At 54.4% G+C, this 15,221-nt stretch overlaps 1 protein-coding gene across 1 annotated transcript; it reads right to left on the bottom strand.

The window, feature by feature from the left end:
• Positions 1 to 38: 38 nt before the first annotated feature.
• On the bottom strand, positions 39 to 13,752 carry dhps (deoxyhypusine synthase). The gene is made up of 10 exons (XM_060855292.1): positions 13,671 to 13,752; positions 10,477 to 10,698; positions 7,220 to 7,384; positions 4,660 to 4,781; positions 3,830 to 3,926; positions 3,144 to 3,230; positions 2,389 to 2,494; positions 1,902 to 2,005; positions 1,679 to 1,804; positions 39 to 912 (listed from the first exon to the last, which is right to left on the bottom strand). Exons 2-10 carry the CDS (start codon positions 10,669 to 10,671, stop codon positions 817 to 819), a joined length of 1,098 nt encoding a protein of 365 aa, XP_060711275.1. The 5' UTR covers positions 10,672 to 10,698; positions 13,671 to 13,752; the 3' UTR covers positions 39 to 816.
• Between the last annotated feature and the right edge of the window lie 1,469 nt (positions 13,753 to 15,221).

The following is a 15,221-nucleotide window of genomic DNA, read 5'->3' as shown; positions in this document are numbered from 1 at the left end:
CCATTGATGTTTTATAATCAGTGAGAACAATCAGAAACTTTGACTAACTGATTTTATTCAGATGCAGGAAGCAGCAGCCTCAGCTTCAAGTAAATAAATAAATAACTAATTCAGCAAATTCACCTGATCTACAGATTGACCTAACCAGCTGTCTGAGATGTTCAGTCAGGGTGAGGGGACAGTGTTATCGGACTGGTCCTGACAGCAGATTCCTGCTTGTCATCCCCCACCCCATGCACAGTGTGCTGGTGTAGAATCATGGATTGCCTGCTGTCAGGTGAGCAGTGTTTTAGCACTAGGACATACCACAGATCAAACTCCTCTGGCACGGTCTACACTCAGGCTGCAAGTTAAACCAAGCTCAGAACCTGTTCATCTCAGAAATTTCCTGAATCAATTTTACTGAAGTCCTCTGGGTATCACTGGTCCTGTGTCCTTGATCTTATCTCCCCCACCTCCACCATCCCACCTCTCTTTCTGGTTAAGCTAAAAAGAGACAGAACATCTCTGCTACATCCACACCAGTTTCAAACATTCACCTTTCCAAGTCATTCAGCTCTTACTGTGTATTAGAGCAGAAGCCAATATGTGGTGTTCACACATGACCCTTCCATCTTTTCTTCCCAACTTTCCCACTAACGGCCCTCTACTCTCAGCTGTACTCCACAAATCCAACACATAACTGTCTTAATTTGCTGTACAGAGCTGAAGCTGAGATTCACAGTATGTTCTCAAGGGAGCAGCATTCCAGGACTCATCAGGGTTATTCAGGGAGAGGAGGCCAGGGGCTGGAGCACTGCCACTGTAGCCCAGGGCCTAAAACAGCTTTGACTGAGGAGAAAGTGCATCAAAGTTCCGAGCAAATGTTTCAGCCACGAGCAGAGGGAAAACAAGAGTGGCATCTGCACACACCTGGGGAAGAGAGGGAGGCCACACAGAATTAACTCACAACGATCCCTTCCCTGCCAGCACCCTTCTCATCAGACCAGCCTTAGAAGTGTCCCCTGCCCCTGCACAGCAGCTGTCTGCAACAGTGAAGGGGAAGGACAGTGTACATTCTGTTGCTGTGACAGTGCACAGAGCCGTGACATACAGTTATTCTCCCGTTGGGGAAACAGCGTGACTGAGTGAGAGTTATGTGGAGGGACATTAACTCATTGTTTTAGATTAGATTAGATTAGACTTAGTGTGGAAACAGGCCCTTCGGCCCAACAAGTCCACACCCGACCCGCCGAAGCGCAACCCACCCATACCCCTGAACACTACGGGTAATTTAGCATGGCCAATTCACCTGACCCGCACATCTTTGGACTGTGGGAGGAAACCGGAGCACCCGGAGGAAACCCACGCAGACACGGGGAGAACGTGCAAACTCCACACAGTCAGTTGCCTGAGGAGGGAATTGAACCTGGGTCTCTGGCGCTGTGAGGCAGCAGTGCTAACCACTGTGCCACCTGTTGTGCAGCATAACTTGAATCTTAGCAATATCAGGTAGCCTCTGTATTTAGCAGGTGGTCCTGACAGCAATTGTGCGGTGGGGGATGGGCGGGATGGGGGGTGGAGAGGGGGGGGTGGGGGAGGGGGGAGGGGGGATGGGGGAGGGGGGGTTGGAGGGTAGGTGCACGGTTGTCTCCAGCTGCTTGTTTGAGTCACCCACCAAGGAACAAGAGAAACTCACTTTCACGGGTTTGGCATCTGTCCGGATTTTACCCCAGGAAACCGCTTCATCAGGTCTGGCTCCAGAATCCGAGCCATCAAATTCCTGACCTGTGTTCACGTAGACGGAATAGTCTGCTCCGTTCCTCTGTTTGTGGGGAGGGAACAAGAAAGGAATTAGGATGAGGGGAAGAGGAAAAGGATTCCCAGTGGAAGTGGCGATGGTTTCTGTGGAGATTACTGACCATGAGGTTGGCGTTGGCAATGTGGTGTTTGACCATACCACCTCCCAGAATGACCATTCCAGTTCTCTTGGCGTACACTGCCTGGTCGTTGATCCTGCGGATGTCTGCACCGACAGGAAAGGAAAGGAAACAAGTAATATCATTGTCTGCATCCAGCAAGGTCCCTCTCCCTCCAGCTTTTAAGCATAGACCACAACCTGTTCCAGCCTCTGGTGCCAAAAGTGCAGCCCCCCTCCCCCCACCCACATTGAGTACCATTCCCAACCCCCAACAAATTACCTCCCCAAACACAGAGGACTGTCACCAGGCACAGACTGCCTTTCTCCACCCCCTCCACCATCCAAACATGGTCCCCTTCACCCTCTGCCTCACAACATAAAGCCAGTTCTCCCTCCCACAGTCAGCATGGCCCCCAAAGCACAGAACACAACCTCAACCTCTGCTCCCACACCCGAAGGAGGGTTACAGGGAGTGTCTCCCCACTCACCTTCCACGATATCGAGCACTAAGCCAGGATTCTTGTATGAATGGAAATACATCATGTCCCCAATCGAGCCGTCAGTCAGAGCTGGACTAAAGACTGGAATGTTATTCTGTAACAAGAACCAGCAAGAAATACAGGCATTGTTCAGGATGGCATCATGATCAGCACGGGTAAGGTGGCCCAAAGGACCTGGCTCTGTGCTGGATTGTTCCATGTTCTAACACCAAGAGAAGTAAGACAGGAGACACATTTCCCAAGATACAGACATCCTCCTGCCCAGGCATGGACACGCTCCCCCCCCCCCCCCCCCCGGCACAGACACACATCCCACCCCCACCCAAGGCACAAACACGCACCGTGCACCTCCCCAGGCACGGACAAATCAGGCAATTCTGACCTTTCCAGTCGACCAGCCTGCCAACACCAAGTGGGGATTTCTCTACACTTAGGGGAGCTAAGCCCATGTCTACGGATGATGTTTATAAGGTGCAACATGATGAGATCAAAGAAACAACAAAGTTAGGAAAGGAAGCTCCAGCAGGATATGAAAGACAGGAATGTACTGTAAACTACTCCAGGAATCTGGCCAATGGAAATGCTCATGGCAACTGTATCAGAAATAACAGGGAAGATATTGCCTCTGGGTCACTGTGATTTGAGTTAGGCTTTTTGACTGTTTATGTCAAGGAGAGAAATCTAATCAGTAGAGACAGGAAGGAATTTGGAAGTGAGTGTGAGAAATGGACTGAATACTGCACCTTGTAAGTCCAATAATAAACTGACTCGGGATTATCAATCTCCTTCCCAAGGCGAGCAATCACCTTTGATGGAGTCCATTTCATCCCCTATAACAAGAGAGAGAATACAATCACTTCATTCCAAACTGTAAAGGCCATTACATTACAACAGGGCACGTAAATAAACCAAGGCAATTCATAGCCACTCATATTACAAGCTCCAACATGGTATGATGTTTTAACAAGAGGCATTCAACCCTTCACTACCACTCCCATGAACTCAGACCCTGTACCTGTATCTCAACTTTATTTCATTTCCTGTGTTCCACATTGTGGATAGCTGTAGCCAACAAAAAATGATGAGTCTTGAAAATGTCAGTCCCTCTCCTGGTATCTCTGGGCCTTTGAGGTAAAAAGTTCCAGACCTACTCCAGCCTTGGGATAGCAATCTGCTTCTCAGTTTGACTTGACACAGACTTGCTCTCGTGATCGTTTTTCCCCCTTTATTCCGGACTGCTCCAGCAGTGGAAAGAGTCTCTCTCCATCCCACCCAATCAGAAACTGCTTAGTCAGATGACTCCTTTTTCTTCAAAACTCCCAAGGAATACAGAATAGGTCTGTCCCTCTTTACAGCCAGATTACAGCATGCACTCCCTGGAGTTTCAGTCGAGCTGCAGATCGAACTGAAGGATAAAAGATCATCTCACCTGCTCATTTTGTTCTCGGACCAGCTGATCCAGAATGGGCATCACCCAGTCCTCGAATTTGCAGTAGTTTTCATTTGGAACCAGGAGATTTCCAATTCTGTTAAGTAATTACAAATAACTTACATCCAAAGTCAGAAGGAACAGCTGTCTCAGGAATGAAGAGAGAGGCTGCAGTGTTTCAACTTTGGAAGTTTATAACCAAACAGTGATAAACTTTGATTGAAGTTTCTCCAAAAGCCCAGTCCCCAATGGTACTGATGCTGATGCTGCAGCTTCCATGGGCACCAGGCTTTCTCCATCACCTTGTACCGAGGGAACCTGATGCCATGCCAACCTTGCACAATGAGGTACTGGTCTACAATCAGGTAGCACCCTGGGCTGAGCCAGCTTCTGAAACGGACAGCTAACCCAGATTATCGCAGTCTCCAACTGGCACAGCATCCCAAGAGAAGAGCAAAGAGACCTGCAGGATTTGCAGGACTGAGATGAGAACACAAGAGTTCCCATGTCAGCTTTCTCCAGGAGCGAGATGACAATGAAGCTGAACGTTGCTCACTGAATAGAACCGCTGGGTGTGTGACGAGATGCTGGCTGAAACACTGGTGCCAGTTCCTGATGACAAACACAGTAGCCCAGACAACAGGCAATGAGATTCTGCCAGAGAGAGGCTAAAGGAGAGGATTAAAGCCCTGAGACATTTGGCACCTGTGCAGTCAGTCAGGGTATGAAAGCTGCCTTCCCGACATGACTCCCTGAGCCAGAGATTTCCTAACCCAGTTTCAGAATTGCTGCTTTAACTAACAGCTGCCTTGTCCCAGGCTGGATACTACCTGTTTATGCCATTGGCACGAAGCTCCTTCCCCTCCAGACTGAAATCCCCCAGAAACGTTGGACAAAGACACTTAATGAGATCCTCCTCAACACCTCCTGCTGTAGTCACCACACAATCAACCTGCAAAGAAGGTGACAGTGAGGGAAATAAGGTGGAGCCATAGGACACTGGAAAACAGAATTAACAAGCTAGTCCACCCCTTCAAACACGGTAAATCTAGGCTCTCAAAAGATCATCACGCGACTAATGACCTTGACAGTAATTCTGGTCCTGACCAAAATCCAGTGGGTTGGCCCCTGAGAAACTGGGAACGTGCATGGGTGTGAAAATGTGTGTGTGTATTTGGCTGCGTGTGTGTGTAATGGTGTATTTCAGTGTCTGTGTGTGTGTGTGTGTGTGTACCTGTGTATTGGGGTGTATGTATGTGATTACCTGTGTATTTGGAAGAGAGTGAGAGTGTGTGTGTGTAAGTGTGTATTTCAGTGTAGTATGTGTGGACCTCTGCATTTGAGTGTGAGTATGTGTGTGTATCTGTGTATTTGAGTGACTAATTGTGAGTGTGTGTGTGTTCGTGCATATTTAAAAGTGTGTGTATATGTGTACCTGAGTATTTAAGAGTCAGTGAGCGTGTGCATGAAATTGTGTATTTAGGTGAGTGTGCGCGAATATGTACCTGTGTATTTGGGTGTGTGTACCTGTGCACTTGTATGTGTTCCTGTGTGTTTGTGTGAGTATGTTTGTCTATACCTGTGCACTTGAGAATATACGTGTGTACCTGTCTATTTGAGTATTTGTGTGTGTACCTGTGAATTTGACTGTATGTGTGTGTACCCGTGTATTTAAGTGTGAGTGTGTGTACCATAGTATTTGGGTGTAGTGACTGTGTGTATGTGTGTTCACCTGTGTATTTGGGTGTATGCGAGGGTTTGTGTACAATGTTATCGATGTGGGTCAGACAGTCCCGCGTTATCGATGTGGGTCAGACAGTCCCGCGTTATCGATGTGGGTCAGACTGTCCCGCGTTATCGATGTGGGTCAGACTGTCCCGCGTTATCGATGTGGGTCAGACTGTCCCGCGTTATCGATGTGGGTCAGACTGTCCCGCGTTATCGATGTGGGTCAGACAGTCCCGCGTTATCGATGTGGGTCAGACAGTCCCGCGTTATCGATGTGGGTCAGACTGTCCCGCGTTATCGATGTGGGTCAGACTGTCCCGCGTTATCGATGTGGGTCAGGCTGTACTGTGTTATCGATGTGAGTCAGACAGTCCCGCGTTATCGACGTGGGTCAGACAGTCCCTCGTTATCGACGTGGGTCAGACAGTCCCGCGTTATCGACGTGGGTCAGACAGTCCCGCGTTATCGATGTGGGTCAGACTGTCCCGCGTTATCGATGTGGGTCAGACTGTCCCGCGTTATCGATGTGGGTCAGACTGTCCCGCGTTATCGATGTGGGTCAGACTGTCCCGCGTTATCGATGTGGGTCAGACTGTCCCGCGTTATCGATGTGGGTCAGACAGTCCCGCGTTATCGATGTGGGTCAGACAGTCCCGCGTTATCGATGTGGGTCAGACTGTCCCGCGTTATCGATGTGGGTCAGACTGTCCCGCGTTATCGATGTGGGTCAGACTGTCCCGCGTTATCGATGTGGGTCAGACTGTCCCGCGTTATCGATGTGGGTCAGACAGTCCCGCGTTATCGATGTGGGTCAGACTGTCCCGCGTTATCGATGTGGGTCAGACTGTCCCGCGTTATCGATGTGGGTCAGACTGTCCCGCGTTATCGATGTGGGTCAGACTGTCCCGCGTTATCGATGTGGGTCAGACAGTCCCGTGTTATCGATGTGGGTCAGACTGTACCATGTTATCGATGTGGGTCAGACAGTCCCGCGTTATCGATGTGGGTCAGGCTGTACTGTGTTATCGATGTGGGTCAGACAGTCCCGCGTTATCGATGTGGGTCAGACAGTCCCGCGTTATCGATGTGGGTCAGACAGTCCCGCGTTATCGATGTGGGTCAGACAGTCCCGCGTTATCGATGTGGGTCAGACAGTTCCGCGTTATCGATGTGGGTCAGACTGTCCCGCGTTATCGATGTGGGTCAGACTGTCCCGCGTTATCGATGTGGGTCAGACTGTCCCGCGTTATCGATGTGGGTCAGACTGTCCCGCGTTATCGATGTGGGTCAGACTGTCCCGCGTTATCGATGTGGGTCAGACTGTCCCGCGTTATCGATGTGGGTCAGACTGTCCCGCGTTATCGATGTGGGTCAGGCTGTACTGTGTTATCGATGTGAGTCAGACAGTCCCGCGTTATCGATGTGGGTCAGACAGTCCCGTGTTATCGATGTGGGTCAGACTGTACCATGTTATCGATGTGGGTCAGACAGTCCCGCGTTATCGATGTGGGTCAGACAGTCCCGCGTTATCGATGTGTGTCAGACTGTACTGTGTTATCGATGTGGGTCAGACAGTCCCGCGTTATCGATGTGGGTCAGACAGTCCCGCGTTATCGATGTGGGTCAGACTGTCCCGTGTTATCGATGTGGGTCAGACTGTACCATGTTATGCTGTACGAGGTAGCGGATGGTCTCACGAAGGCCAGAACTGATGAGGTTGGATGTATATCCCAAGAAGATAGTGCAGCCTGTTCTCTCTCGCTGACATGGATTCAGATTGATTGCATTCAGTTCTTCTTCATTTAATGGTTCAAGCTTCTTCTCAATCTGAAACAGTCAGTCAGTCACATATTAGCTTTCCCATTCCCCTGACACCACGTCCACAAACAATCATAAGAATCAGAAACAAGGAGGACGACATTTGGCCCCTCAAGCCTGTTCCAGCATTCAGTAAGATCACAGCTGATCCACTTCACCTTCTGTCTGCCCTCCATACGTCACAATTTCCTCCTGGATCAAGCCTTGGATATTTCCATCGACCTATGCTCTCCAAGAATTCCAAAGACTCAAACCTCCAAGAAAAAGAATTTCTCTGCACCTCAGTCCTAAAAGAGTGACTTACTTATAATTTTTTCAGCTCATTCAAATTCCCCAACAACAGGGAATCATTCTCTCAGCATCCACCACATTAAACCCTGTTAGAATCTTATATGTTTCAATCAGATCACCTGACTCTTCTCAATATCCAAAGGTCACACACTTAACCTTTTCCCCAGGTAAGCCCTTTCATCCTGAGCCTGTTCTGACCTGTTTTGAATATGTTTTTATCTGTCTTAAATACATGTTATTTTTGACTAGTTGAAATGACAAGAGAAAATTTATTTTCAGGACCCATCCTGTCCAGTCTCGTGAACATCTTATATATTGCAATAAGATCATCTCTCATTCTCTTCAACTCAAGGTGATACAGCCTCAGATTGTCCAGCTTTTCCTTATCAAGCTTTTATTCTAGAATCAGTTGACTGAATCTTCTCTGAAGTTATTTCAATGGAAGTCTATTCCTCCATATGTAAGGAAATCAAAATGATACAGAGTACACTGGGTGCAGTTTCACCAAAGCCTTCAACAATTGGAGCAGCACTCCTACTTTCATATTCCTTTCCCCTTGCAATAAATTACTACATTCCATTGTAACTTCTTAATTCCTTGCAGTTTTTCTGCTTGCTGATCTTTTGTAATCCATGAAGCACACCTAAATCCTTCTCTTCCGCAGTCTCTCTCCATTTAGATCATATTCAGCCTTCGTATTCTTCCTGCTAAAGTGGCCACATTCCCTGAGTTCAGACACCTGACCATTTCCTCCCTAAAGGCAGACCCTCTGGAAGAGAATGAAGGCAGAACTCACAGGAGTGCCCGAACAACCTGCTGTCAATGAATCCTGTCTTCACTCTGACTCCAAGCACTGACTAACAGAACTTACTTACTGACTGCTCCCCTTCAGCCGCTATCTGACTAGAATCACTGCCGTGCAGTGACAACTGGAATGTTCCTGCTATGACTGATTCAGGATGACATCGAAAGGATCTTTGTATCGGAGTTAGAAATGTAGATTTCTGCAAGAGCACGTTCCAGCCACTTTTTGAATAGTGTGTGCAATTCTGGTCTCCTTCCTACAGGAAGGGTACTGAAACTGGAAAGGATTCAGAAAAGATTTAAAAGGATGTTGCTGGGATTGGAGGGTTTGAGCTGTTGGGAGAGACTGACTAGGCTGGAGCTGTTTTCCCTGGAGCACCAGAGGCTGAGAGGTGACCTTATAGAGGTTTATTAAATCATGAGGGGTCTGGATAGGGTGAATAGACAAGGCGTTTTCGCTGGGGGTGGGGGAGTCCAGAACGAGAGGGCATAGGTTTAGGGTGGGAGGAGAAAGATATAAAACGAACTGAAGGGGCAACTTTTTCACAGAGGGTGGTGCGTGTATGGAATGAGCTGCCAGAGGAAGTGGAGGCGGCTGGTACAATTCAACATTTAAAAAGGCATCTGGATGGGTATATGAATAGGAAGGGTTATGAATAAGGAATGAACATAGAGGCATATGGACCAAGTGCTGGCAAATAGTACTAGATTAATTCAGGATATCTGGTTGCCATGGACAGGTTGGTCTGTTTCTGTGCTGTACATCTCTATGAATCTAAAAGAGCACATGGTTTTGGAGGAGGGTGGTCAGACAAGACTTTGCTGATCTCCTAAATGATTTGGACTTTGGACCTGGTTATTGTGCTTCTGTCTCAGTAGGGGGTGAAGCTAATTTCAGCAGCTCAGGAGCAGCCATCCCGCCCCTCCCAGTCTGCTCCATCGTTCAACAATTACATGGCTGATTTTCTCCAGCAACTCGACTTTATCCACTATCACAGTTGAAAATGTGTTGCTGGTTAAAGCACAGCAGGTTAGGCAGCATCCAAGGAATAGGAAATTCGACGTTTCAAGCATAAGCCCTTCATCAGGAATGAGGAGAGGGTGGCAGGCAGGTTAAGATAAAAGGTAGGGAGGAGGGACTTGGGGGAGGGGCGATGGAGATGTGATAGGTGGAAGGAGGTCAAGGTGAGGGTGATAGGCCGGAGTGGGGTGGGGGCGGAGAGGTCAGGAAGAGGATTGCAGGTTAGGAGGGCGGTGCTGAGTTGAAGGAACCGACTGAGACAAGGTGGGGGGAGGGGAAATGAGGAAACTGGAGAAATCCAGCGTATCATCCGCCGTCATTTCCGCCACCTCCAAACGGTCCCCACCACCAGGGATATATTTCCCTCCCCTCCCCTATCAGCGTTCCGCAAAGACCACTCCCTTCGTGACTCCCTCGTCAGATCCACACCCCCCACCAACCCAACCTCCACCCCTGGCACCTTCCCCTGCAACCGCAGGAAATGTAAAACTTGCGCCCACACCTCCACACTCACTTCCCTCCAAGGCCCCAAAGGATCCTTCCATATCCGCCACAAGTTCACCTGTACCTCCACACACATCATCTATTGCATCCGCTGCACCCGATGTGGCCTCCTCTACATTGGGGAGACGGGCCGCTTATTTGCGGAACGCTTCAGCGAACACCTCAGGGACGCCCGGACCAACCAACCCAACCACCCTGTGGCTCAACACTTTAACTCCCCCTCCCACTCCACCGAGGACATGCAGGTCCTTGGACTCCTCCACCGGCAAAACATAACAACACGACAGTTGGAGGAAGAGCGCCTCATCTTCCGCCTGGGAACCCTCCAACCACAAGGGATGAACTCAGATTTCTCCAGTTTCCTCATTAACCAGCAACACATTTTCAGCTCTGATCTCCAGCATCTGCAGACCTCATTTTTTATCCACTATCACTGAATTGGTGCTCCTGTGAGGAAAGGTGTAGGGTCTCTCGGATTTACCATGCTGTTAATCTGCTGTACAGCAAGTCCAAAGTTGGTCGCCTGGTACCCAGTGGTGAGGTAAGATTGCAGCAGAGCGTGGTAGTTAATGCCCTTGTTGAAGTCATATCCTTGGACCTGCACAGATCCCTCGGGGATGGTGGAGCTTAGCTTCAGAACTGCATCCAGAGCGACTGATGGAACAGACTCAGCCATCCCTGATCCCAGTCAATTATCTACCGGCTGGAAAACAGAAAACAGACCCAGCCTGAGGGCAGGAAGAGCTCACAGTCAGACCCGGAGCGCGGCCCGCCCAGCTCTCCGGGTAAACAGAGACTTCCCTCTCCCCCATACACCTGCTTTCAGGTTCACCCCCAACACTCTGTCCCAGGATAAATACAGACCCCCGACCCTACCCCCCACCCCTGGACCCCTCCTCGTTCCCCCCCTCCCCCCGGGGTAAACACAGACCCCTCCCACCCTCCGACCCCTCCTCCTCCCAGCTCCCCCCTCCGGGGTAAACACACACCCTTCTCCCCCCCAACGGGGGTAAACACAGACCCCTCCCCCCCAGGGTAAACACAGACCCCTCCCCCCCAGGGTAAACACAGACCCCTCTCCCCCCCACCCCGGGGTAAACACAGACCTCTCCCCCCCTGGGGTAAACACAGACCCCTCCCCCCCGGGGTAAACACAGACCCCCCCGGGGTAAACACACACCCTATCCCCCCAACGGGGGTAAACAAAGACCCCTCCCCCCGGGGTAAACACAGACCCCTCCCCCCCAGGGTAAACACAGAACCCACCCCCCCGGGGTAAACACACACCCTCTTCCCCCCAACGGGGGTAAACACAGACCCTTCTCCCCCAGGGTAAACACAGACCCCTCCCCCACCGGGGTAAACACAGACCCCTCCACCCCTGGGGTAAACACAGACCCCTCCACCCCTGGGGTAAACACAGACCCCTCCCCACCAGGGTAAACACAGACCCTTCTCCCCCCCGGGGTAAACACAGACCCTTCTCCCCCCCGGGGTAAACACAGACCCCTCTCCCCCCCCAGGGTAAACACAGACCCCCCCCGTGGTAAACACACACCCTCTCCCCCCAACGGGGGTAAACACAGTCCCCTCTCCCCCGGGATAAACACAGATGCCTCCCCCCCCGGGTAAACACAGACCCCTACCCCCCAGGGTAAACACAGACCCTCTCCCCCCAAGGAGGTAAACACAGACCCCTCTCCCCCCAGGGTAAACACAGACCCCTCTCTCTCCCCCCTCCCCGGGGTAAACACAGACCCCTCCCCCCAGGGTAAACACAGACCCCCCCGGGGTAAACACACACCCTCTTCCCCCCAACGGGGGTAAACACAGACCCTTCTCCCCCAGGGTAAACACAGACCCCTCCCCCACCGAGGTAAACACAGACCACTCTCCCCCCGGGGTAAACACAGACCCCTCCACCCCTGGGGTAAACACAGACCCCTCCCCACCAGGGTAAACACAGACCCTTCTCCCCCCCGGGGTAAACACAGACCCCTCTCCCCCCCCAGGGTAAACACAGACCCCCCCCGTGGTAAACACACACCCTCTCCCCCCAACGGGGGTAAACACAGTCCCCTCTCCCCCGGGATAAACACAGATGCCTCCCCCCCCGGGTAAACACAGACCCCTACCCCCCAGGGTAAACACAGACCCTCTCCCCCCAAGGAGGTAAACACAGACCCCTCTCCCCCCAAGGAGGTAAACACAGACCCCTCTCCCCCCAGGGTAAACACAGACCCCTCTCTCTCCCCCCTCCCCGGGGTAAACACAGACCCCTCCCCCCAGGGTAAACACAGACCCCCCCGGGGTAAACACACACCCTCTCCCCCCAACGGGGGTAAACACAGACCCGCCCCCCAGGGTAAACACAGACCCCTCTTCCCAACAGGGGTAAACACAGACCCCTCTCCCCCGGGATAAACACAGACCCCACTCTCCTCCCCCCCCCCCCCCCGGGGTAAACACAGACCCCACTCCCACCCCCCCACCCCCCGGGGTAAACACAGACCCCTCTCCCCCGGGATAAACACAGACCCCTCTCTCCCACCCCCCCCCGGGGTAAACACAGACCCCTCTCCCACCCCCCCCCCGTCCCCGGGGTAAACACAGACCCCTCTCCCCCCCCCAGGGTAAACACAGACCCCTCCCCCCAGGGTAAACACAGACCCCCCGGGGTAAACACACACCCTCTCCCCCCAACGGGGGTAAACACAGACCCCTCCCACACAGGGTAAACACACACCCTCTCCCCCCAATGGGGGTAAACACAGACCCCTCCCCCCCAGGGTAAACACAGACCCACCCCCCAGGGTAAACACACACCCCTCCTCCCAACGGGGGTAAACACAGACCCCTCTCCCCCAGGGTAAACACAGACCCCCCCGGGTAAACACACACCCTCTCCCCCCAATGGGGGTAAACACAGACCCCTCTCCCCCGGGGTAAACACAGACCCCCCCCGGGTAAAGACACACCCTCTCCCCCCAATGGGGGTAAACACAGACCCCTCTCCCCCGGGGTAAACACAGACCCCCCCCGGGGTAAAGACACACCCTCTCCCCCCAACGGGGGTAAAAACAGACCCCTCTCCCCCAGGGTAAACCCAGACCCCACCAGGGTAAACACAGACCCCCCGGGGTAAACACACACCCTCTCCCCCAAAGGGGGGTAAACACAGACCCCTCCCACCCAGGGTAAACACACACCCTCTCCCCCCAACGGGGGTAAACACAGACCCCTCCCCCCAGGGTAAACACAGACCCCCCCAGGGTAAACACAGACCCCTCCCCCCCCCAGGGTAAACACAGACCCCCCCGGGGTAAACACAGACCCCTCTCCTCCCCCCCCCAGGGTAAACACAGACCCCTCTCCTCCCCCCCCCCAGGGTAAACACAGACCCCTCCCCCCCCGGGGTAAACACAGACCCCTCCCCCCCCGGGGTAAACACAGACCCCTCTCCTCCCCCCCCCCCAGGGTAAACACAGACCCCTCCCCCCCCGGGGTAAACACAGACCCCTCTCCTCCCCCCCCCAGGGTAAACACAGACACCTCTCTCCCCCCCCCGGGGTAAACACAGACCCTCCCCCTCCCCCCCCCGGGGTAAACACAGACCCTCCCCCTCCCCCTCCCTCACGGACACGGGCTAGGCCCCGGTTCGCGGCCTCTTCTCACCGAGGGATCAACGCGGGAACAGAATAGAAATGCGCCTGCGCGTCACCGGCGGGAGGGGGAGCCGTGAGAGGCGGAGCTACCGTCAGTGGGCGTGGCCCGGAGTCAGAGGGCGGGGCCCGGAGTCAGAGGGCGGGGCCCGGAGTCAGAGGGCGGGGCCCGGAGTCAGAGGGCGGGGCCCGGAGTCAGAGGGCGGGGCCCGGAGTCAGAGGGCGGGGCCAGCGGGTTGAACGGGGACAGCTGGAGGGAGGTGTTCATGGAGCGGGGAGGGTCAATGAGGGGAGGGGGGTGTAGGGGTCGGTGTGGGGGTGGGGGTGTAGGGGTCGGTGTGGGGGTGGGGGGTGTAGGGGTCGGTGTGGGGGAGGGGGGTGTAGGGGTCGGTGTGGGGGAGGGGGGTGTAGGGGTCGGTGTGGGGTGTAGGGGTCGTTGTGGGGGAGGGGGGTGTAGGGGTCGGTGTGGGGGAGGGGGTTGTGGGGGAGGGGGGTGTAGGGGTCGTTGTGGGGTGGGGGGTGTAGGGGTCGGTGTGGGGGTGGGGGGTGTAGGGGTCGGTGTGGGGGAGGGGGGTGTAGGGGTCGTTGTGGGGTGGGGGGTGTAGGGGTCGTTGTGGGGTGGGGGGTGTAGGGGTCGGTGTGGGGGAGGGGGGTGTAGGGGTCGGTGTGGGGGAGGGGGGTGTAGGGGTCGTTGTGGGGGAGGGGGGTGTAGGGGTCGGTGTGGGGGAGGGGGGTGTGGGGGAGGGGGTGTAGGGGTCGTTGTGGGGTGGGGGGTGTAGGGGTCGGTGTGGGGGAGGGGGTGTAGGGGTCGGTGTGGGGGAGGGGGGTGTAGGGGTCGGTGTGGGGGAGGGGGGTGTAGGGGTCGTTGTGGGGTGGGGGGTGTAGGGGACGGTGTGGGGGAGGGGGTGTAGGGGTCGGTGTGGGGGAGGGGGGTGTAGGGGTCGGTGTGGGGTGTAGGGGTCGTTGTGAGGGAGGGGGGTGTAGGGGTCGTTGTGGGGGAGGGGGTGTAGGGGTCGGTGTGGGGTGTAGGGGTCGTTGTGGGGGGGGGTGTAGGGGTCGTTGTGGGGGAGGGGGGTGAAGGGGTCGGTGTGGGGGAGGGGGGTGTAGGGGTCGTTGTGGGGGAGGGGGGTGAAGGGGTCGGTGTGGGGGTGGGGGGTGTAGGGGTCGGTGTGGGGGAGGGGGGTGTAGGGGTCGGTGTGGGGGAGGGGGGTGTAGGGGTCGGTGTGGGGTGTAGGGGTCGTTGTGGGGGAGGGGGGTGTAGGGGTCGGTGTGGGGGAGGGGGTTGTGGGGGAGGGGGGTGTAGGGGTCGTTGTGGGGTGGGGGGTGTAGGGGTCGGTGTGGGGGTGGGGGGTGTAGGGGTCGGTGTGGGGGAGGGGGGTGTAGGGGTCGTTGTGGGGTGGGGGGTGTAGGGGTCGTTGTGGGGTGGGGGGTGTAGGGGTCGGTGTGGGGGAGGGGGGTGTAGGGGTCGGTGTGGGGGAGGGGGGTGTAGGGGTCGTTGTGGGGGAGGGGGGTGTAGGGGTCGGTGTGGGGGAGGGGGGTGTGGGGGAGGGGGTGTAGGGGTCGT

The sequence above is a fragment of the Hemiscyllium ocellatum genome, chromosome 45 (genome assembly GCF_020745735.1).
Source record: "Hemiscyllium ocellatum isolate sHemOce1 chromosome 45, sHemOce1.pat.X.cur, whole genome shotgun sequence".
NCBI lineage: Eukaryota > Metazoa > Chordata > Chondrichthyes > Orectolobiformes > Hemiscylliidae > Hemiscyllium > Hemiscyllium ocellatum.
This window is presented reverse-complemented; position numbering and strand designations above follow the sequence as displayed.